The 24749-nt window shown below is 46.4% G+C and overlaps 3 protein-coding genes across 3 annotated transcripts; 1 reads left to right on the forward strand and 2 right to left on the reverse strand.

Moving 5' to 3' along the window:
• Positions 1–4192: 4192 nt before the first annotated feature.
• Positions 4193–13215, reverse strand: LOC100645774 (toll-like receptor Tollo). The gene is made up of 12 exons (XM_020866520.2): positions 12825–13215; positions 9603–9858; positions 9207–9494; positions 8906–9143; positions 8536–8782; positions 8156–8410; positions 7763–8079; positions 7375–7672; positions 6797–7277; positions 6290–6553; positions 5891–6119; positions 4193–5801 (listed from the first exon to the last, which is right to left on the reverse strand). Exons 1-12 carry the CDS (start codon positions 12918–12920, stop codon positions 5462–5464), a joined length of 3309 nt encoding a protein of 1102 aa, XP_020722179.2. The 5' UTR covers positions 12921–13215; the 3' UTR covers positions 4193–5461.
• A 509-nt stretch (positions 13216–13724) lies between these two features.
• On the forward strand, positions 13725–14792 carry LOC100645062. The gene is made up of 4 exons (XM_003400390.3): positions 13725–14048; positions 14120–14163; positions 14243–14508; positions 14570–14792. The coding sequence occupies exons 1-4, from the start codon at positions 14003–14005 to the stop codon at positions 14676–14678; spliced, it is 465 nt and encodes a 154-aa protein (XP_003400438.1). The 5' UTR covers positions 13725–14002; the 3' UTR covers positions 14679–14792.
• A 715-nt stretch (positions 14793–15507) lies between these two features.
• On the reverse strand, positions 15508–23010 carry LOC100644941. The gene is given in 5 exon segments (XM_048411664.1): positions 15508–18242; positions 18316–18397; positions 18400–21198; positions 21653–22823; positions 22825–23010. Coding segments are annotated over 5 exon segments (6000 nt in total). The 5' UTR covers positions 22914–23010; the 3' UTR covers positions 15508–16383.
• Positions 23011–24749: the final 1739 nt, after the last annotated feature.

The following is a 24749-nucleotide window of genomic DNA, read 5'->3' on the forward strand; positions in this document are numbered from 1 at the left end:
TTTGCGTTACGCTCTATCTGCGCTTTTTCATTTCCTCCTATCAACCACAAGGGAGGATATCGAATCGACGCGACGCGACCAGCCCGTTTCCACGCTTACATCGATCCCCGTTTTCTTCGCTTTTTATTTTAAACCACCACGCCGCTCGTACTTTTATTCGTGGCTGCTTGCAGCGTGAAATTTAGCGAGTAAATTCTACAGCTGCCGATCCAGATAGGAAAAAAGCACTGCCGTGTACATGCCTGAACGACGAAACGAACGATAAAACTGTAAAACGTTCGTGAAGGTGAAACGAGTTCGTTTCATTCGTTTGCGGATCAGGAAAATTCGCGTCTTCGTGGACGCGAAATTAAAGAAACAGCAGTTAAACAAAGAATATCTGTTATACACGTTGGATTCGTGACAAATAAATAAATAAATGTTCGTAAAAATGCTTTCGTGAGTCACCGCAGTCAAGTCGAATTTCACCTTCTCTTTTCAACGTTCTCCTGCCCACGTGCCAGGAATCCAACCGAGCCGAGACGAGAGAACGGAATGCGAAATCCAGCTTTCCTCCTGACGTAACGTATCGTTAAACGCTCGAGTCAATTTTTAAAGACAAGGACGGACGGGTGTTGAACGATTTCCAAATTCGGCCTAGAAATAGCGAAGAAAAGGAAAGAGGGCATGTACAGTTGGTGGAACGTACGTAACACGAAGCGTAGAAAATCACTTTCGTCCTCTTTCCTTCCCTTTCTTTCCCCGATAGAAAGATTCTGCTCGCGTCAAGCATTCCGGACAAGTTCTGCTCGTTACATGGCGCGGCAGAGGTCGGCTAATCAATTTGGTTGGCTCTCGGACAAGAATTTTAGCCGCCGGAACAGAGAAACGCGAAAGAAAATCGAATCCGATCGATCAAGTCCGAGATGACGTGGCCCATTAAGCTCGCGTCGAGGAATTAACTGGAAGAAACGAATTACCAGGAGGAAGCAATCGCGAGCGATGCGTCTTCCGTTTGATTACGCAAAAACATGCCGACGCTAAATCAACCGGTACACAGAGAGATCTCTGCGACCGTATTGCGATTTCTATCGTCGCGTCAGCTCGACCAATTTGCGAAGAAATTAATTTTTTGCCAAGCCAAAAGGGACAAAAACCTTTTAACTTTCGCCGTGGACAGCCGTAAACGCGCGAGCAACGAGTGGCGAATAACGAGACGTATGAAAGGGATCGCGTGATTCATCGGGCAATGTTACTGTTCACGCGTAAATCACGCAAGTTTCCAGCCTTTCGCACGATATCATCAACGTTCTTACGTAATTTTCCTATGCTTTTCCGCTTGCGAGATAACCATGCAAGCCGTCGTGGGCTAATTTTCCATGAGAATTCTGATACGTGAAAAACATTCGTAACTCTTCTGCGATCTAAAAATACACGTCAGGTAAACCCGGGGTATCGCACGCGGTTGAAAGCAGTTCTCACTTGGTGCAACGTTTCCCTCGTTTCTTGCAACAAAACGGTACAATTACCCTCTGATCACTGTGGGCCAGAATCGCTACGATTATCGTGCAACCTTCTCCTCCGCCTGACGGAAGAAAAAAAGAAGGAAAAAAGAAAAGGATAGAGATTCGACGGAAACGAAGATTTACGAGACGCGAAAGAGCGTTGCATCGAGGCCGATGCGACGATCGAGTCGCGCGTTTGGCGAGTGAACGTCCGTCGGCCTTGAGCCAGGCGTCCACCGTCTGTCCACGTGACGTTTCCTTCGTATCCGGGCCACGTCCCATTTTTTCGCGAAAATAATCCTTTTCGTAGACAGCTACACTTTCAACTTGCTCACCGTTCGCTCCTGCCACACTAAGAATATATATCCAGCAGAGGAGCAGCCTTCGGGGTCCGGTCTCCATGTCAAGCTGGCCGACGTTACCGATATTCTCGAATGGTTGGAATTAAGGGAAAGGGGCGTAAAAGGGACAAGAGGGAGAGAGGGAGAAAGAACAGGGAAGAAGGAGAAGGAAGGTGGGAAGAAAGGGACGACGCGACGTTTTCGCTCTAACCGCGAGAATCTCTCATTTAGTCGGATTGTTCGATCTCCTCGAGAATCAGCTGTCTCGACGTCCTTGGGCGTTCACTTTTAAAGCGATATCGATATTCGTGCGATACGACGCGATACGACGCGGTATTACGCGGTATTGCGCGATCTCGATGGAATACGGATAAACACAGAGGAGGAAGCGACGAGACGCGACGACGCGATCGAGTCGGAGTTGTTCTCCGTGCGAGAACGCGAGAGACACTGACGGGCCCGGGCACTGGCGGTGGCGGCAGAGTTCGAACCGCACACACCGACACACCGGACCCACACGGTACACGGACCGCGCGCAGCCGGACGTCGACGCGGAACGGGGCAACATCTTTTTAACGGCGCGCACGTGAGATCCGTCCGATGGTACGTTGTGCAGCAGGTACCCTTGCCGCTGATACCGGCATTTTTCGCAACCGCTGGCTTAACCTCTCTCGCGGTCCACGCCGGTATCCTGCGCTATCCGTTCGAAAGAAACACGGATAAAGTCGCAACGTTGCGGGAGTCTGGAGCGCGCTCCTATCGTACCGATGAAATTGGCCCGCAGTGGAAACGATCCGAACGTGAATTTCGACATGCTACGGATTGTTTGTCAGGTCTGTATCCCGAGACGGATTATTTAATCCGTATCTCGTTTACCAGCGACGAATGCAGCGATAGACGTGGTTTTCCACGAGGATGTAACTTCTGCCGAAAGGAAGGAAGAATTTTTCGCGTAACGTCGTCTCGTCGATAGGTTTGAACGTAACGTTTCGGTGTAACGGAGTCAGGGTTGCAAGAGCGTCAGGCTAATTGCTCGGTGGATCGATTGGCGCGCGCGGCAAGATCGATGAGAGCGATACGCTGCAAGAGATTACTCTTTCCTCCCACGAGTAGCTGGCGCGACGTTGCTGGAGAATCGACGAGCCGTACATTTTGGGCCCGTGGAATCGTTCGATATTTCAGCTGCGACCGATACTCTGTATTTTCGTTGGTACTACGAAATCGAGTCACGTAGCCTTTTCGAGGATCCTCCCGTTGCGTTGGAACGCTGCTTTTTATTTTGCAAGCGCGAACTCGTCGTCTCGCCGTAGGCGTACAGGTCCACGAACAGAGACGCGACGTTGGGCCTTACATGGATCCGGTGTGAGTCACTGCCCAAAGTGGACTATGTAAATGCGTTCAGCCAGTACGAAGAAACTGGTCGCCCGTTTATCGCGTTAAATCTTCTCTTGGAAATCTTCCAGCGCTTCTTTTTTACATCTATTTATAACTGGCTCTCGCTGCCATGGATATGAACCACGAACCGGAATAAGTAATTGGAAATCGATACGTTGAACGAACCTGGTCCGCCTGCAAAAATATCCATGATTTATAGAAGGGTGGCCGTTGATCGATAATTAATTATCGCATTAGCGGAATAAGCGGCGACTGTCGGGTCAACGAAACCGAGGCTCGCCGCTTCTCGTTCGACCGGGAGGATGAGACGCGCATAAATTTATTCAGGCAAAACAGCCTTGGGGCCTTATGGCCGAGCCGAGGCCAGACAAACGGATGTCTGCCTCTGATAGACACTGGCGTCGTTCGTGTCCGCTCGTGCACGATCGTGCACTCTCGTGTACGGTACCTGGACGAGCCACGCCACAACTCCGGGCCTCGAGGTGAAAGTGTCCAAGGATTTCGTAACGAGCAACCGATTGCGATTACGCTCGCTACGAGAAATCGTTTGGCTCCGTAACGACCGCCACGGCTCGATGCTAATTGGGCTCCATCCTCGGAGACTGCCTCGAAAAACGTTCGATAATTAAAGCGATCGCACGAAAGTCTACGACATTTCCGGTAACGTGTTATCGAGGATCCATTCCTACCTTGCGCTAACGGCGCAAATAACAAGATCAGCGTCAAGACGGAGAGATGATAACGAAAGAAACGAGGGAGAAAAAGATTCGGTTCCTCCGTCTTGTCCTACTCGGATCCCATCTTTCCTCGCGTAATCCAATTTAACCGTTTCTAGTTGTTGCAGATTATTATTCCGTACCGAAGAAATATCTAAGGAGTAAGAAGGTTTCTTAATATTTCAACGAAGAGTCGTTCTTTTTTCGAGTTTCAGAAATCCTCCGTGGCCAAGCTATCTCGTTTACGTCCAAGTTTAATCATTTTATTATTCTGTTCTTTCAAAAAATCGGGGTAAATCTTAGGATACCAGCAAAGTACTATTTACCATGTTACACGGTCGGTTTTTAAACCGTTTCGTCGCTTTGAGAAAATTCAAGGATATAATCTTCGCTTGGAGAACGGAGCAGGATGAACACGGTTCTTCCTCGAAGCGTTTGCTCGGAACCAAAATTTAAGCATTACGTCGTACCTCAAATATTTGAGAGGAAATTCCTTTGGACTTTTTTTCTTTTTTTTTCTTTCTTTTTTTTTTTTTTGCCAAAAGAATCCACTTTTTTCTTGTCTAAGAGCGGATGCTCAAAAAAGTAAATTATCTTTTTTCTTTGCGTAGAGGCGATAACGATCGTGCGCGTTGCGCGTTTACCGATCCAAAGTCCCGTTAATCGTCAACGAAACAGGATGGTCACGTCCCTCCTTGTTACGTATCTGGCGAATTCTGCGACATCGCGAGGAAGACCACCGAACAAGGCCGAATAATGGCCGATGGAGCGAACGATAGGAAGGAAGAGCAGAACGAAACGTGTCGCGTGGATGATCGTGATCGACGCTGACGCCATTAATCTTCGTGGCGGATAGTTTTGCGGAAGCGACAACTTCCACGGGACTTGGGCCTCATTAGAAAGGCCCCGAGCCGTTCCTCTTCCTCCGGGATAACCGTGGATGCTAATTATAACACGCGGAATAATGAAATCATCTTACTACGCGCGGCTCGCGAGCCCGCTGACTTCCTTGAGAACTTTTTCAACCGGGCCTGCGAGAGAAACGCCTTTATTAACGACGGGACAACGCTCCGCGAGGAATTAGGTTCGTGGGATTAGACGACCAAAGTTATTAAGACAAATTGTCCGCTAATCGTCTACAACTCTCAACCACCTAACGATCTCCAATTACCACTGCTCGCCACGCTTTTTATCCTTCGTCTCCATCCTATCGTCTCCGATACCGACCGATCGGTTTCGTTTAGTCCCTGCCGACAAATCGCCTGTGTCTCGTGTCGTATTTCTTCGTCCAGAGTGAACAACGAGAGTCGTAGTACCAATCAGCGACTATATTTTACAAAAATAAATACACGACGGTCAACGTCTTTGCGATGCGTACTGGTAAAACACAACCTATGTACAGCCACGATCCACGCCGGAACATTGATTTACGATCGTATCGTTATTTACACGGTTAGTCGTGGGAGCAGCGAGAGAATCGCGCGAAACATCTAGCACGATGTCGCGACGCTCTTTTCTTCTGCCATCACGCTAGAGTACCGAAGGACACGGCGATTAGAATCAGGAACGCGTTCACTGTGAACCTCGACGTGGAAGAGTTGAGCCCGTGCTGCGCCAATATCCGACACTGGGAGCTTCGAAAATGCTTCACGTTTCCCTCCGAGTCTCTCGCCAGCACGCACAGCTCGTACTTTGTCCCGGAATCCTGTAACTCTGGAATTTTAAAGGACCTCTCGCTGTAGACGAGATCTTTCTCGATCGCGGACTTGCTGCTTCCAGATTCACGAACCACCACGTAAAAGTCGCCGATGTCTTCTCGCGACGTCACGTACCACGTCGCCTTCCAACTCTTGTCCTCCTCGTTGCTGCAAAGTAATCACAGCTGCGTGAAGGAAATGCCAACGCTTCGACCTATGCGAATCCAAGATCGATCGATCTTTTCTAGAATACGTACTACTCGATATTTCGATACTTTACGTCCGGAGTAATGTCGAACTCGGGATACCCCTTCACTTCCCTCTGACCGCATGCCATCAAATCTTCCGTCACCTCAGTCAGCAATTTGTTGGCCAGGAAACGCGGACTTTCGCAACTAACGTTCGACCATTCCTTTGGTATTTCGGTATGAACGTTCAACCATCGTTTCAAGGGCCTCACGTAACAGTCGCAGTGCAATGGATTTCCTGAATATCAATTGGAAATAATATATACAACGATACCTGATTCTCAATAATAAAAGTTAGCGATTATTAAAAATAATGATCGGTAGAATCGTATTTAACATTTTGCTCTCTCTCTCTCTCTCCGTGTATGTGTGTTAAGAGATATCGATGTTTGGCTACTCGTTTCTTACCATTATACTGAAGCTTCGTGCTATTTTCTATAATCTTCATGAACATATCGTTGAACACTCCGATCGAGTTGGATTTCACGTCGAGAATCTTCAATTTCGGCAACGGAAGGATCTTGTTCAAGGGTACGTGAGTCAGACGGTTGTGACTCAGGTACAGATTAGTCAAATTTTTCGGAGGATCAAAGATATCCGGTTCTGAGAGGTCGTTGATCTCGTTGTAGGAGAGGTCCAGCGTTCGCATCGCTGTCAAATTCCCAATCACATCTAGGATATTCAAGGAGAAAGAAAAGATATTAAATTAATCGATCGCCACTTAACTCGATTTAATGTAGCAAAGAATGAAGAATTTTAATTGTCTCCAAGAACCTTCGAAACTATCATCTTTTCACGAAACACAATAATCATTTCGTATCACAATTTTTTTTAATTTTTTCTTAACTCTTCTTTTTTTTGCTATACTATTGACAGATCGTGAAAACGAATTCGAAGACCCTTCTGTATACCCACATCTTCGAATCTCGTTGATGTTATTATGACTGATATTCAAGTACTGCAACTTTTTCGTTCCTACAGTGAGTTCGTGCGTCAACACAGGCATGGTATTGTACGAAAGATCGACTTCTTTCAGTCGATAAGGGATCCAAGGATCGTTGGGAAACGTTTTCTTCGTAATGAAAGATATTCTATTGTGACTGAGATTGAGTCTCTCCAGAGATAAACAATCGTCCAGAAGCCCGTGGGTTTTGTTATCCAGTCTTTCCAACTTATTGTGAGAAAGGTCCAAAGACCTCAAAGAGACGAGACTCTGAAACGCTCCATTGGGGATGTGGGTAAGTTTATTGCTCGTCAAATTCAGCGTCAACAACTGCAACAGTCCCTCGAAAGCTCGGATGCTCACGTTCGATATCCGATTGTTCGCCAGATTCAGTTCGAACACTATTGGAAGACGTCCGAAAGCGGACTTTCCTAATTCGGTTAGCTGGTTGTGCTGAAATTATCGTCGGCGTTAAGTTAAATCACCTTGCTCGTCTAGTTGGAACGTGATATTAACTCAACTTATGATAGCATAGAAAAGATCGTTGAACCTGCATATAAAGATACTGCAAGCTAGTTAGAGTGCTTAGTGCCTCCCACGGTGGCCTCGTCATGTTGTTCGACTGCAGGTTCAAAGTCCTCAAGGTAAGCAGGTTTTCGAAGCTGCCGTGTTTCAGGTTATCGCCCAATCGATTGCCCGAAAGGTCCAGCGAGAGAAGAGCGTTCATCGTGGGCCATACGTCCATCGTTGGAATTTCCTCCAGCCAATTTTCGGAAAAATCTAAGCTACCGAGAGAAATAGGCAACTGGAAGATCTTCGTCAATCGATTATTCCTGACAGACAGACTCCTGCAAGTTAACGCGACATTTTATTCAATGCTATGCCGGTCATCCTCATTTTTAGATAGTTTAAACGAATTTGAACGAGTCATCGATCACCTGCAGCTTGGCAATCTGGTTAAACTGCCACGAGCGATATCGTTCAATTGATTGTAACTCATGTCCAACTCCAACAGCGTTGGCAGAGGACCGAACGTGGACGGTTTTATCTTCTCCAGAGAATTGTACGATAGATTTAAGAAACGAAGACTGAAGAGAGTCTGAAATACGGCGTTGTGGATTTCGGACAAGTTGTTATGGGACAGATCGATCGTGTGCAGCTCGTATAGCTTGGGAAACGTCTGACGAGGCACCGAATGGATCAAATTGTGCGACACGTTGAGAACTTTCAGTCCGGTCATGTTGTGCAGCGGCACCTGCAATTATTAATGATCGTTTCGCTCCGCGTTTCTTAGGGTTTCGATTCTCGAATTATTCGCCTCCGAAAGAGACCTGGTTGACCGCGGTGAATCGATTGTAGCTCAATCGCAGTTCCGTGGCGTAAGTTGCGCTGTCGAACGAGTATCTGGAAATATTTTCGAGCTTGTTGTGACTTAGATCCAGGATCGTGATGTTGACGCAGTTTTCGAAGGCGCCTGCTTCTATTTTTGAAATCTCGTTGCGAGATAAATTGATCTTCGCCAAGTAAAGATCTTTGAAAGACAGCTTTTCTACCACTGTCACGAAATTCTCGGACACGTCTAACAGCTGCAACGAAAAACAAATTGAATATTTCGCGTCCGCGTCTGCTTTACATTGTTGCTTTAAATTGTTCGGATTGTCCTTAAAGCCTCGATTAATAGCATTTCTCAGGATATCTACGATAGTCGTACCTCTGCGAACTGCAGCTGATTAAACATCTGGAAGTCGATCTTTTTGATAAAATTCCTAGCCAGATCAATGGTACCTATCCTGGTAACAGGGCCAAAGGTACCTCTTCCAACGTCGTTTATCTGATTGTCGCTCAAGTACAATCTTATCAGAAAGCGCATACCACGGAAGGTATTCGAGTCGAGTTTTCTGATTTTATTGTGGCTCAGATTGAGCACCTTCAGCAGCGAGTTTCTCGCGAATGTTCCCCTATAGACAAAGATATTCGTCGATTGATTAAGTGATTAACGTGTTTTCATCGTTTATTCGTATTTGTTTCGTATAGGGAACAAAGCGCCGTTAGTGCACGGGAAGCATTGGCAAACAGTTTACCTTTTTAAATCTGAAATGGCATTGTGAGACAAATTGCACCAGCCCATCTTCGTCAAGTCGGCCAAATGAGATCCATCGAGCTTGTTAATCTGATTGTGGGATAGATCTAGATATTCCGTGTCCCTCAAACCCTTGAATTGATTCCTCTTCAGCTCCTTAATCTCGTTATCGTGAAGATCCAATTTCTTCAGTTTCTTCAGAGGAGCCAACGCTTCCACGGGCAAAGAAGTCAGAGTGCCTACAACAAGTAAAATAACTGTAGGAAATCAGAGATACAATTCGTTCAAAAATAGTACAGTACCGTTGCTGATCTCCAACTTTTCGATCTTAGCAGCCGCAATGCTGTCAGCGAAGCTGTCCACCGGTAGAGTGGAGATTCGATGGCCAACGATACTCAGGATACTCAAATTCCCTAAAATTTGCAACGCCTGACGCGGGAATTTCTCTAGAGTGCTGTTTATCACGTAAAGTTCTTGCAGAGTTCTGTTCACGCCGAGAAAACTGTGTTCTTCTATCAGTCTCAATGGAGTGTCGATGAACCTTAACACTCGAACGTCCAGAGGATAGAGAGCGGGCCCATAAAAACGTCCTTTAATCGTAACATAACGAAAGCGATTTGCAAGGTAACTCGAGAACCTTGTTCCACGTATTTACAAAGCGTAAACGCGCTTCTCCGAGAAACAGCAAGCTTGCTTACCTATGTTGCATTTGTACAGAACAAGTTCCTCGATCGGTATGCCCTCGTTACCAAAATTGGAGAAAGCCAAGCTCAAACTTGCCAAATTGGTGTTCTCGCAACGAACATAAAGGCCTCTGTCACTGCCACGAACGCACAAGCAAGGATAGACGTACTTTGATTCTTTTGGACATCTAAACCGTGGTCCGGGTGGAACGTAGCCGCCCATGATGGCAGGGGGCACGATCAACACCCATAACAACGGGAAAAGTATCATCTGCGGAACGAAACAACGAAGCATTACCGATTAATTTTTCATTCTCGTTGGTTGCCAACAAGAACGCCAATTCTGCCGATAAGAATTCTAACGGGAGCAAGTGCCCCAAGTAGAACTTTTATTAGTCACGGTACTCGTGTTGTAATCGCGCTGTTTGGCGTGAAACGTGAGAAAGTTTTCCCAATGGTCGGTCGATCCTGCGTTAGATTCGCGCCTCGATAACGCGCTTATGGATACCATAAACCAGGAGCCAATTAAACTTTTCCCTCGATTCGGAACGCGTCCTTCCGATCGACCGTCTCGCCTTTCCATTTTCCTGCTTCTTTCAAAATCCGTGACGCATCCTTTCTAGAAACTTCCTCGTGGACTCTTGTTTTCTTGCGTTGGAACCCCGCCTAATCAAACGAGCAAGCCGCCGTGACAATGGTCTTTGTAGAAGAATTACGCGCATCGTCTCTTATGATATCGACTTCACCATATCGCGAGCCTAGCTTCCAACTGCTAGAACACATCGTCGTCCGAATAACGTGAAAAACGCGATGACACGTTTACATTACGAGACCGTGGTACGAGCGTCTCGTAGACAAATCGCAGAAAGATAGACGTTTGGGTGTCTAAATAAGCGCAAATCACGGCGAGGCGCGACTAATTTGTTTGCGGATCGGCGATCACCCGGAGGAGCCAGTAGAAACAAAGAAGTCGTAAAGAGACGAATGACCTCGTTGCTGCTACTTCCTTGGTATACCGTCTTTACGAGGAATCGCGTGCAACCACTGTTACCCACGTATCGGTTTAGACAGAGTTTCTGCCTGACAATTCCGTCCACGAAGTTGCCGCGATCAAAGATAAACGAGATCTATTCGCAGCAGATAATCGCGTTAATTAAATTTTTATGAGTTTCTCCAGCAGAAAGCTGTAATTTCGTCTTGTCGTACGATCGAACGTCGCTATGCAAATCTGAGAAGAGCGCGATAGATTATTATTGGCAAGGGAAGTGGGTGATCGCCACTGCATTCTCTGGCTGAAAGTGAAATGCCGCTCCCCGATGCGCGCTCGAATGCAAATTCTACTTTCGTTCGAATAGGTAAAGATCGACGCGGAAAAAAGTTATCCGTCCTTTTCGCCAATGAATTCGATAAATGAAATTTCATACCGGTCACGATAAATAACAACGAATCCGCTATTCTCTGGTATCCAGTTAGAAGTAGCATTTGTCGGAGCGCCTGGTCGCTTAGAGAGACGGAATGATAGAAATTCGGGATAAAAAGGCTAGAACGTTTCCGATCGATCCAATGATCGAGATGCTTCGGCGCGACAAGTACTTAGGAAAATGTGACCGTTCGATCTAGAAATTAGGCCTTTGATTAACCGTTAGTTAGTGCGCAGGAGTTTGCCGTAAAGAGGATTCGCGAGAGGAAAGCGTGGGCTAGTAAAACGAGTGTTCTTTATTTCGATCGATGCGTTAACGACGGCCTCGACCACGGACGTTTAAGGGGGTCAACGAGAAACGGGAGAATTCCGCGGTGTAACAAAAGATTCTATCGGCCAACAGCCTAAAATTTTACAACTGTCTTTATAGCTAATTTTACAGCCTAACGTTTAAAAGGATGAACGCTCGCGAGGCCCACTGACCTGAGAAACTAGCGAGCAGGCGTGCTTTATTACGGTTCCAGTAATCTAGTAATTCAGCGAGCGAGGAGGTAAAGAGAAAAGCGGTGATCTAGTTTCGCCGCACGTTTATGCAACGATCGGAACATAATACGAGCCTTCCACGACCTAGCCGGTCGTAAATACGACGCGTAATACGGAAACGTGCTTTCTGTAAAGCGCCAGGCATCTTTTTTCCACAAAATTATGCAATTCGACGTTGAGCAAATGTACCGATAAATTGTATAATAGGAAGTACAGAATTTTAGCGAAGCGATACAAGTTAGACGCGCGGCATATCGAAAACACCGTTGGTCCTTTCACTTCTCGCGAAGCGACCTTAGCGGTGCAACGACAGGCAATGAACCGAATCATTTTGACTTCTAGTTGGCGCTAAAAAAATTTTCCTGCACCGGTTCTAATGACGTAATTTCGCGTTTGACACCTGATATTTCACGTTGCCCTTCTATCGATGTGAAATCGGAGAAATCCAAGAACGATGTCGAAAGTAAAACGTCGAGGAATGGCTCGAACCGAGCTTGCACGTATTATATTAATTCGAGGAGGCGTAAACGAGTAGCTGCGCGAATAATCGAGAAGAGATCTAAGCTCGTGAGAAGAAACGTTTCAGTTCCTCCGTCTCGGAAGGAATAATTCATGCGCGAAGAAAATACAAAAACCACGCTCTACTTTCCGCGCCCAATTAACGTTGTTACGACAGCGTGGCAGGGGAAAACTCGAAACCTCTGGAATAACGTTTAGAATCGTCGGTGTCTCTTTCCGACTCGTTCCTCGTTCTCGCGTTCTCCTCGTTTGTGCAACGGGGAAGAGGGCGGCGAAAAATGACGTCACACGGAACTTTTCGTTTTTTCCTTTCCGCATCGACTACTTTCAAGGGTATTTTCGTTGAACCAGCTGTCCTTGCAAAGCGAGATTTACCGGCGGATAGCGTTAGAAAGAATTCCATTTCTTTCGGAACTCGATAGGTTCGCGATAGAAGCTGTCAATGCCACGAACGGTAACTGATATCGCGAGAGCCACTCGTTGACACGGATGGGCGAGGAGAAATCAGAATTTTATCGTCGAAAGGAAACGTATAATTACGGAAAAGGTGCAATCACTGGCGTAATAACCGGTAACCCGTATCTCTATTCACGCGTTGAACTCACCGCACTTGGCAGATGACGTACAGGAGCACGTGGAACCGCGCTATCAAATACCACCGCGTTTTTCTTTGATTTCGTAAGGAGAGTTTCGATCAAGATGTTAATTACACGTATAATCTTCGGGAAGAAGCGTTCGTATCGAAGATAAAGTACCTTGTATTGCGGTTCGCGTACGGACAGCACGTTCTGAAAGCACGATGACGGTCGTCGTCTTCGAGTCACATATTCGTCGCTCGACCAGTTTACCATTCGATCCGTTTCACGCGCGCGAAATCAAAGGCGAAGAAGAAAATCACGTTAACGTTTCACCGCGTTTCTGTCTTTCAGACATTCTGCGAGTAGTTCCTGGATGAGGCTGCCGTGAAAACTGAGCCGTGGCTCGAAGCTAAAGAGAAAGGCGGCTCGAGACGCGAGGCCTCCCTCGTAGGCAGTTGATACGCGCTGTCCTTTCGTGGACACGCGGCTCTCTGACTCTAAGCCCAGAACATTTCCACGAGACAAGGACGCTAAGGTTGCGCTTCATTGGTTCGTTGCCTCTCAGGGCCGTATCGAAGCCCGTTTCTCGATACGTGCGTTCGATATTCTCTCTTCTTATCGTAATTATAATCGAACGCTTTAGAAAAATTGTTAACTAACTTTTAGTTTGGAGAATAATACTCTGAATCGTTTTTCCGTGGCCTTCTGTTTACGTATATACGTATACGTTAGAGAAGGAGTTGTGGGAGGAAAGCCGCGTTTAAGATGGAAGAAAGTGGAGAACGATGGCCGCGATTGGTCGACGCGGGTGAAAGTCGCTTAGAACAACGACTTCTTTACGAGCCAGTGACATCTATCGGTACGTAAAATTAATCGCACGGAGATTTTCAATCGATGTTATAGATAATTTCAACGACGAGGATAAGAGCGATGAAAAACTTTCGAACCGCGTAACGTCGAACCACGTTAAATTAAGCGCATTACCGTAAGTCGTTTTCGCAAATAGAGTAATCTAGTTGAATCTATTTTCACCGGTGGATGTCTCGTAAGTAACTTTAACTTTTTGAACATTACATAGATTCGATTAGTCGGCAGTTTGTAAAAGTTCGTCAAATAATAACCGGATATCCCGGTTAGCGAGCGTTTAAAGTATAACGAGAAATAGCGTTACGCTCTTCGAGAAATTACTCGCTCATTAAGGTCGATAAGTTGTCTGAATAGCACGGTTCAAGAACCAGGAGTGCCAGTAAAGACAGCTACCGCATCAGCCGAGGAGTATCGTCGAATCGCGCGCACAGAGATCGTGATTCGCAACGAATACCACGAAAGAAATTCTTTCGGAAATTTGTAAAAACATGCGTTCTTCGACTATATCTATCTCGAAGCTTCTGCTATGGACTCGTAAGTAAAATATATTTCCAATTTCTTTGAAATACGAATTTTTCTTTGCGAAAGGAATCTCTGTTTTACAGGGCTGTTGGTCGTCATCGTTGCTTTACCAACTCTAGGTTACATCGTACGTTTTAAATTCTTCTTTCGTATCGCGAATTAAAATTTGAAAAAAAAAAAAATGAAAAGATGTTTCTTCTCGCTAGGATCGACACCGCCTAGAGACTTACGAGGACCTGTCCGAAGAAACGAGCGATTTCGATGTTTTCGATAATCTGACTTTCCGATTTTCCTGCGAGGGTAAACCGGTTGGTTTGTACGCAGACCTGGACTACGATTGTCGAATTTTCCATGCCTGTGACGATTTAGGCAAAGGTTTCCCCGTAATTTGTCCGAACAACACCTTGTTCGATCAGAGAGAACGCGTGTGCAGCGACGAAGAACACATTGACTGCGATCGTGCGAACGAATGGTAAATACTTGAAGTTTGAGCGTCTCGATACGAGCGATCGACGTTTGTAAATTTGTCGTAGGTTTTATTTAAACGAGTTACCATTCTCTGTGGACGCGACGGAAGAAAATCACACCCTGTCGGAGGAAACAGAAGAGATACCTTCTGTGCTGCCCCTTCTGCTAGCGTGACGCCTAAGGGATCAAGACGTCGCATAAGTATTACTTTACTTTACGTTTATCGAGAACGTAACGAGTTTATGCCTGTGAAACTTCTATATCGTAATAAACGCGCGTCTCTACATACATACAGCGACAAGTATGCAATTACGTACACATATTTCCGACGATATATTTTACTTATATTTTTGCTTAAAACGACATGTATTCCCGTAATATAAGTTTAGAAATAAATAGTATAACGATCGATCGCGAGCACCAGCTTAATAGGCTGATCGTATCTTTTTCTGCGCTTTAACGGCGGTAGTGATCGTTTAATAATATGAAATATGTGGCAGTCCGACATTTACCCAATTACGTATCTGAAGCACCGATCTTCGTAAAAGAACCGTCGTATATGCAACGTAAAAACATTCTTCTCGTGTATGTCGAGAATTTCCAAGGGTTCGATGCACGATCCTTCCCCCGTTCCGTCTATAGTACGATTAATTTAAAATGCAACATCCGGTAGGATTTTTAATCTTCAAAGCGTAGAAAAAGAAGAAAAAGAAAATAAGGTAGCCGATGTACGGCAAATAAAGAAACAAGGTAACGTCGTATTCGTGCGAATCTTGACTGTTCGGATGGTGGCCCTCCGAGTGCTTGAAATTGCAGCCAACGTCGTTCCTCGCGATTGCGATAAGCCGTACAATCAAATATCCATCTTCTTAATCTCGATATACGTCTGTTGGTGTAGCTGGTTTTAGTTTTTTTACGCGTAAGAAGCGAGGCGCTCGAGACAGGAGCAATTACGTTACTCGCGCGCATCCCGCGATCCTTATCTTGAAAAATTAGCGCCGGCAACAGAAGGATCGATAAAAAGCGGTAGCTAAGTCAGAGGTGCTCGTAGGAAGGAAACCAGGATGGGTGGATTCTCAAGCGTTTTTTTATTCTTCGTAAAGGTAGATATTGCGAGAAACTAGCGAGAATCGCTGGCAGTCTTAGCAGCTAAGGCCTTTACAATATACGTATACCACCTACGTGTTGTCCTTAGTTATTGAGCGCAATTCGATTATACGCAGATCGATAAGAGAACAGCGCAATCAAGATATTGTGTTACCCTTCACCATTAAACCCTCCACGAACGAACAAGAGCTGATACGAATTTTATTTAAAATAAACTCGTCGAAACGTATCGATTGTGAGCTACATTTGTTCCTAACTAAGATCGAGTCTCTGCAGTCCGTGCTGTTAAAATGTCTATGTAGATATGTATTTATTTCGTGGGAAGACTGAGTAAGAGCGCCGACGATCGGATCGTCGTCAACCGCGTTACGGAAGAAAATTAAAGCTAGCCCAATAGTTCATTGTTATTCAGCCTTTAAGGTAAACGAACGACGAACCCTCGACCAACCAAGTCGATACGTCTTAACTCTTAGTAGATCAAGTGCCGTGCGTCAACTACAATTCTACCATAGCGTAATCGTAATCAGTAACCGTAGAACCCTCTTACTTATTTAAAACTGGCTCGTAGGCTAGCCTATGCACCCCGACTCCAGATAATTCGACTCCTGTTCCCATGAAATCCGGAATCCTCCAACATCGTTTACTCCTATCGCTACATTTATCAAAATCGCTACGCGTGTCAGAGATCTAACGAATATCGCGTGAAATTTCATCGCTCCACTATCCGATATAATATTCCAATAACGTAATAATTAGTTATCTATAACGATGGCTATCCGTAATAACGAGAACCGGATTCGTATTGAGTAGGCCAAGAGATTCCTGGTCCGTTCTTATCGTTGTCGTAAACGTACTTAATTTTTGGATGACCGCTCGATCCAAAGAAAGAATCTCGAATCATTCCGAACATAGCCGTTCCGAGAGCCATATTGCTGATCATTCCAGCCATTGACGCGGTTGCACGCGCGTGAGCCAGTGCCATTTGAAGCAAAAACGACAGGACCAGTCCGAATCCTGGCATCATCTGCGTCATCTTCGTCTTGAAAGCTTTGCCCATGTGAATCATCGAATTGGTCACCTTTCTCGACACCACTTCCTCGTGTAAACGTGGCAGTTGAACGACCAAAGTGGATTTCGCGTCTTTCTCATATTCTTCCATGATTTTATTATCCCCGACGTTATCGAAACTTTCCGCGTTCGAGTGGTCCTTGGACCGTCTGTCCGAATATTTCTCCAAAAAAGATTTGAAAAAGTTCTTGGCTCGTTTCCTTCTTTGTCTTTCTTCTTGGTCCCGCGACAACTCCTTCTCGAAATCGTACGCCACTTGGCTCTTCGTCGGTAGAACCTTCAACTCGTCAGAATCTTTTTCAGACTCTAAAGACACGATGTCCACTTCCCTTATCGGCTCTATCGGACCGTTCTCTGCTTTTTCCATTCTAAGCTCGGCATCGAGGGATTCTATTTCGCCGGCAAGTTTGTCGTGCAATTTCGTCCCAAAGAGAACTCCGAAAGCATCGTACGCGTCATCAGAAGTATACTTGGTATCGTCGTTCTCTACCTCTGAATCGTTCGGTCTGATCCTGTCGAGAAACAGCGTGATAATCTCATCGTCGTCTATCGACCTCTTAATATCAACGATCTCCTCGCTGTTCTTCAAGAACTGAATATCAGTTTCTCTCGAACCTTTTATGCTTCTTTCCCTCTTCTCCTTATCCTTCTTCGCTCTGTCACCTTCGGGTCGTTGGTCCAAAACTTCCTCCATTATGTCGCTTATGATCGTCAATATACTAGGAAGATTCTTGTTATCCTTGAGTTTCGCTCCTCTACCTTCTCTGAATCCGGAGAAGCTAATTCCCAGCTGGTTATTCCCATAGCCCTTGATCTTGAGATATCCTACATCCGTTTGAAACTTGTCCTCCGCCAGCTTTCTGTACCAGTCGAGTAAGAAGCTCTCGATCGATTCCTTCCTTTCCAGCAGCTTCTGCTCGAAGTCGGTCGTCGACATGCCGAAGAAATTGCGCACCTGGCTGTCCGTGTCCAAGTTACGCCCCAAGATACCGAAACTTGGTAGAGACGGAAGACCGGGAAGAGAAGGCAGATTACTGACGACAAGCGGCCAAACGAAGATACCCAAGCATCGTATGAAACTGAGACTCAGAAGACACTGTATAACCTGCTGCGTAAGTCCTTTGCTCGATGGTCGATCTTCCAAGTCTTGGATAATCTTTAAGATCTCGTACTGGTCGGCGGTCAAAGAATTTCTCATCGTGGAGTTCAACTTGTCGGCGAGATACTGTTCCGATTTAGAGGGATTCGCGTTGGAAAATCTCAGATTCTCCTTCATTTTGATCAATAGACGAAGGTACTCGGATTCCGTGATGTTTGGCAACGCCAGGGTCGACGATTTCGAAGACGCCAAGCTATCCGCTGTGTCCGCTTCTTCGTTATCGTAATAAGAGCCGAGGACGTCTATGGTGCTCCTACGTTGTCTACTTTTAACTTCTTCCGACGATTTTGAATCGATAGTTGCTGCTTCTCTATCAGTATCGGACAAGTCGACTTTCTCGTTGGAGATGTCTATGAGGATGCCTGGCGGTTGGTTTGCGTATCCTGGGACGGCTCCGTCATTGTCTGTAAAGATAGAAAGAATTAGAGACAATTCCGATAGTTTCTATAAATATCGATCAACGATAGATTCACCTACTGACGGCGTGATCGTTGGGTCTCCTTTCGAGTTGCCCTCCTGGGCTTCTGCGCGCGTATCGCTCTGCGAATTTTGCGAGTCTGATCGTGCCGCGAGTTCGCCAGGCTGCGTCGACAACGTGGGAAACCCGGTTGACAGCTGGGAAATTCCGGGGATCTGTAAAATCCCTGGTAGTTGAGAAATACTTGGAATGTTACTGGCGATGGATCCAAAGTCTGGCAGGTCAGGAGGAATCTGTACGATGCCGGGGAACTGAGAAAACAAATCGCTGATGCTGGAAAAGTCGGGCAACGAGAAACTGTATTGTTTGAGAATTGGCCAGATTATGTTATTCGTGCAAGCTAGAAAATTGTAACCCGTTATGCAATTTTGCATTCGCGTGACGTAAGATTGTCTAGCCGCGTCTGGTATTGCTCTTTCCACCAATCTGATGATATTTATCTGTCTGTTGTTCAAACTGGAGCTAACAGAATCGGTTAGATTTAAATACGATCGCTCCAATTCCGGACTCTTGCCCAAAATGTCGGATAAGATATTCTCTATTTTTCCCTCGGCTTGCTCTAAAAGTTCTGCCTCTTTGATCAAACCAGCTTGAGAACTCGACTCGTCAGGCAGATTCTGAAGAGTACCGAAATTCGGGAAGCTAGGTAGCCATGGATAAAACTTGGCGATCGTTGGCCAAGTAACGTCTCTGCTGCATTGCAAGAAGTTTCGTTCCTCGATGCATGGCTTCATATTCTCGATATATTCGAGCCTCGTTGGAATCGGCAACAAATTCTCCGCGATATTTATAATATTGATCTGATGGTCGGACAGATGCGGCGAAAACTCTTGCGTTCTTAACGGAGCTGGGGAACCAGGTAAATTAGGAATAGAAAATTGAACAGCTTTCAGGATGTTGGATATGATAGTCTCTGGCAATTCGTTGTAAATTGGAAAGAATCTGGTGTCGGTTATGGTCACCGTGGTGTCCCCGTGCTGTCCTGTCTTCACGTCGGTCTCTGAAAGAGCCGGGGTATCGGAACTAGAGCTAGATTCCGTTAGCGTGGAATTAGAGACGACACTGGGCGAACCACTGGGTCGTACGCTGCTTACGATTCCAAAATCCGGGAAATTAGGCAACCAGGGAAAATAGAGCGACAACGTTGGCCAAACCACGTCCCTGGTGCATATGAGAAAGTTTTCGGTGCGTAAGCACGAAAGCATCGAGTTGACAAAATCGGGTCGAACACTGTCCGGAAGCAGAGTATCCACGATACCAATGATATTCGCCTGTTGCACGGTAAGCAAGTCGAGGAATTCCTGGTTTTTGGTCGTGAAACTGGAAGTTGCCGAAGTAGATTTGATGGATTGCAGTTGAACCGATCGAAGAATGTTATAAATCACAGACTCTGGAAGCTCGGAGAATATTGGGACAAATCTAGTGCCCGATACGCTGATTACCGGTACGTTAGGTACTCTGTTTCGCGATTCCTTGTCTCTGAAGAAGATACCCGCCGCCTTTTCTTTTTCCACGTTCGACACGACCCGTTCTTGTATCAGAAGCCCAGGATTTATCGAGCTTTCCTCGATCTCCGAAGATCCTTGCGGATCAACTGGCTCCTTTGCGTGATCGGGAACCTCGGATCGTGGGAATTCGGATAAAGTCGGCTGGTACTTTGCGATCGTCGGCCATATTATGTATCTGGCGGCGTCGATGAAATCGTTGCTCTTCTGAAGATAGGAAAGAAACTCGGTGATAAAAGTCGCGCGAGCAGATGGCGGAAGGAGAGATTCCGTCAGGTGTAAAATTTCAATTTGCCTCTTGGTAAACGTAACGAATCTCACGGCGTTTCCCGTTAAAATAAACGACGGTATCTCTCTGGCTTGCTCGTAGGATTTCGTAAGATAGACCTTCTGTAGGATCTCCAAGATCTTGGTCTCCAACTGGTCGGAAGATCGTAACAAAGTTCCTCGATTCTTTAGCGACGAATAAGCCGGCGCCTCGGTATCCTTTGGAACGGTAGTTGCTCCGACAGGCACGTAGAAGTTGAGATTGGAATAGGCGGAGAGTTGTGGAACGTAGCTACCAACGTCCGACGACAGTCCTGCACCCTGAAACTCCGGCATGAGGCTGAAAATGTCCGGAAGAGTAGGAATGAAACGTTTGACCGTTGGCCAGGCTGAGTATTTGAAACAAGAGAGATAGTTGTACTCCTTCATGCATCTGACAGTCTTCTGGACAAATTCTGGCCGATAAGAGATTGGGATCAATTGCTCGGCCATGTTGATGGTTAATAATTGATCCTCGGGTATCAGAGTTATATACGTATCCATCGATTGATCCAGAAAAGACGGCGAAGTGGATATTCGTGGCTGTTCCTTTAGCGTATTTTGAAGAACCTGGATGATGAGCGCCTCCGGTCTAGGCTTCCTCGTTCTGGTACCATCGGCGTCCACCACTTCTGGCAGCTCGCCGATCTCTTCCGAGAAGCTGGGGAAGGGGAAAATCGGATACTGGGGGGACAGATCGGCGATCGGATACCAACATTGGTAATCTGGAAAAGCGGGCAACGCTGGGAAGTATTGTTTGACCAAAGGCCACGCAAAGTACTTGACGCAACTAAAATATTCGAATCTCCTGACGCACGAAAACATCTTGTCGGAATATTCTCGGCGTAAGGCTTGAGGTAAAAATTTCTCGGCCATCTGGAGAATAGTCAACTGATCGAAAGTGAGCAATTCCTTCAGAGTATCGTTTTTCGGATCGATGTAAGAGACCAGCGTTTCGTCGTTGGGATACGATTCCAGGGCGTCTTGCAGGATGTTGTACACCGCGACGTCCGGGGTGAGAAGCCTGACTCGATGAAGATCCTCCACTCTGCCCGATTTTTGCTTGTTACCCTGAAACACGTCAAACACGTTTATCTCGATTGGAAGGTTGCCCAAACTTTGACCGATCGATTCCGGAAGATCGTCCATCACGAACGGCCGAACGAAGATTCGCATACAATTTAAGACACTAAGCGGTCGAACGCACCCTGTCGAGTTAACGATCAAGAATCGTCGCTCTCTACTAGCTACCAATAGTTCGGCGTATCTGATTATTCGCGACTGAATCTCGGTTAAGCCAAGCTCGTTCGTATCGCTCGCGTAAGACTCGAACTCGAGACTCCAACGTGTTCTTCGTGAATCTAGGAATTTCCGGAAGAACTTTGGTCGTCCGTTTTCTCAAACGTTGTACGAACGCGCTATCCTCGATCTGGCTTTGCAAAGAAATTGCCCGAGCTTTCCACCGTTTAAGAAAACTATACACCTTCGCCGATCGTTTAGAGTCCGTTAGTTTAATACGTTTTACCTTGTTCGCGCTCCGAACCTTCTCCTCGTTAAAGGCAAGCCACTCGTCCGTCTCAACCTGCCGTTTAGAATTTAAGACTTTGGTCTCGTCTATCTTGTCGGTCTTCTGAGCGTCCAGCGCGTCGTCGCGAATCGATATTAACTTCTTTATCTGTCCATCGACGATCGATTGCTGTTCCCCATCGGATATCTTCTTCTCTTCCGCGTTCAAGTAAACGGTGGAACTCTTACGTTTCGATTTACCCCGAGGCTCGACGAATGATCTGTATTCTCTATTCGCGAAAAACTCTTTCCTTTCTTCGGAGTCTGCACTCTTGTCCGAGTATTCCTTTTCGTTTTCGTTTTCGCTATCGTCGTCTTCGAGCTTTCCCGATTTTCGAAAGTAATCGGGAAGCGCTTGTTTCGATTTTTCATCATCCTGGATGCGACTCTCCTCGGCATTGGATATCTCCGATTCTTTAGGCTCGATCGCTTTTACAGAGCCTTCGTACTCTTCGTTACTGTGGCGTGCGTCGAACGGGCCAGGTGCAACACCATCGGCATCCACTTGCGAATCGAATCTCCTGATTCCCTCGTCCGTAGCTTCTCCGATCTGTCCAACTGGAATCCCTTCGCTTTCTCGAACCTCGGATTTACCGACCAAAGCAACGTCGTTTCTTCTACGCTTTTTCACCACACCAGCTTCCTCGTCTTCCTGTTTTAACACCTCGCTGCTACCCTCGTCACTCGCTCCAACCACGTCCACCACCTTCTTCGTCTTCCGATTCTCCCTTTTCTTCCTCGACTCTGCTTCGAACACTACGAGATCGTGTTCCTCATCACCACAGTTTACGTTCAGCGATCCACAAATTTCTCCAATGTCCTCCGTCGATTCTTCGGGCTTGAGCTCGGCGATCTCCATCGAATTTATTTCACCAAAGTCGTCTTTCTTCGCGCCCGGCGAAAGTTTGGCAACTGGTTGAACCTGGTTCTGTTCATCGTGCGATACACTGCGTGGTTGGCCAACGCGGAGAACGAACAGGAGAAACAGCAGACAGAGGAAAGATCGAGGGAAGAGATGGAAGGTCCTTGTTGGCTGTAGGCGTCGCGAGTTGAGTGCTCTCATGGTCGCGGTCGAGAGGCGAATGTCTCGGCCACTTGTGAGCCGGTCTATGGTCAACCATGGCGGAGGTATGGTAATACATATAGCGTCGTCCGGGACGCAGCGGAGGAAGATGCTCGTGAGAGTGTACGTACAGGCTCAACCAACGAGACGCGGGCATTCACGAGACTGTGTGAATAGGCAACAGTCGGGAATTTCCATTTTTATGCTGCCCCTCTACGAGCGAATCGAGTTCGCGGTCTAACGGGTGTAGATGCATTTACCTTTACGTTTCTTACGATTCCATCGGCAGCGGAGATTCGCAGAATCATTCCATTAAACGACTCTACCGGCGTCCTCCTTCGCGGGCACAACATTTTCAGGGTTTGCAGAAATTGCGCGCGTTTTGTGCAACCATTTTCTAGCTAATAGATAGAACGCTATCATGAATGGTCGTTAAAAACTCTATCGTAAGGATAATATCGCTTCTCTTTTATGGCTCAACATCCAGCGTGGCCGAAGCAACGAGTCGCTTATACCGGTTGCCGACCGCTAATGTGTCCAGCTCTGTTTCTTCTTGCGGCCGAACGGTAATGAGCCATTCAACCTTGAGGCAGTGGTGCTTGGAAAATAACGCCAAAGCCTCTTACGATTCTACTCTCGAACTCGCGTCCCTCGTTTCCTATCGTTTCAGCCATTTCTGTTGGACCAACGGAATCGTAGATCGACGCCAGTTAAACGGAGAAAAGATAGTCGACCAGACTATCTCTCCGCGGAGAACAGCCAAGAACGGAATTCGAATCGACCCGCGATTATCGACACGGAGAATTCAGATTCTCCCGATTCTCAAATATCAGAATCTGATATTTCGTCCTTGTTTTTCCGAACGATAAGATCGTACTTTCGATGGGAAAGGGAAATTAAGCGACAATCGGCTTATCGGACGAGCTGACCTCGAAAAAACTTGCTTCTTCGAAGCGAAGAACGTTCTACGCTGGTAAGAAAAAAGTCATTTATCGGTTTCTTTTATCCTTATGGTATTCTTAAAATACCGGCACCGAGACTGGCTTTTAAAAGCTCGCCGCGATCGAGCACAACGTTCGAGCGGGCAAACGTTGCAAGAGAGGGGAGCAAAAAGACGGCGAGGGAAGAAGAAGTCGTCGCGAAGAGACCGGAGGATACAGCTCGAATACGGTCGAAGCCGGCTTTCAAGTACATCTTTAATACGGCCTTTCTGGTTCTGGTGCAAGGGGTTGGATTTTTAGTCCTTGAGCGGGAATCGAGACTAGAAGGGACGGCAGGGAGAAAGAGGAGTTACCCGGCAACAGGATACGGGAGGGTAAAGAATTTTTACGACGCGCATTATTTTCCAACATGGCCTCCACTGTTTCCTTCTTCGGTTTACGCTTCTCTCTTTCCTTCCATAAGGAATTCGGATTCACCTCGCAAAGCCGATGCAGTAAACCTGTACCGCTTTTCTTCCTTTTATCCGTCCAATGCCACCTTCGTTCTTAAGGTGTATTCACAACCGCGTTGACTCTGATTTTACTAGCAATAACCGCGTCCGCCTCGCCGGCGCAAATCCGTATCATGCAAATTGCTGCTTTCGCTCCTTTACTTTTACCATTTTCTCCGCGGAATGTTTCACGCTTCCCAGCTCCATGTTATGTCACCTGATTATTCGCGAGATTTTACGTCGATGCGTAGCGCGTAATACGTCTACCGGGTTGCCAATAAATTTCTCCGTGGTTAACTACCTTTAGAATCGTCTTCTTTTTCACTAGAAACTTCTTTTCGCTTTAACCAATTACGATCTTCCTCTCGATCTACCGATCACCGCTTTCTCCGGTTCTTTCTGGATCTATCTCGATCCGCATTTTCGGACTGTCCTAAGTTTCAGGTATCAGAGATACTCGGATGCCTCTAAGATGTGTGCGCAAAGCAAATGTTACTTAATTTCATATTTAATTTTACGAGCAAAGAATCGCGTATCTAGGCGATAGAAAAATGATGCGTA

Source organism: Bombus terrestris, chromosome 14 (assembly GCF_910591885.1).
Source record: "Bombus terrestris chromosome 14, iyBomTerr1.2, whole genome shotgun sequence".
NCBI lineage: Eukaryota > Metazoa > Arthropoda > Insecta > Hymenoptera > Apidae > Bombus > Bombus terrestris.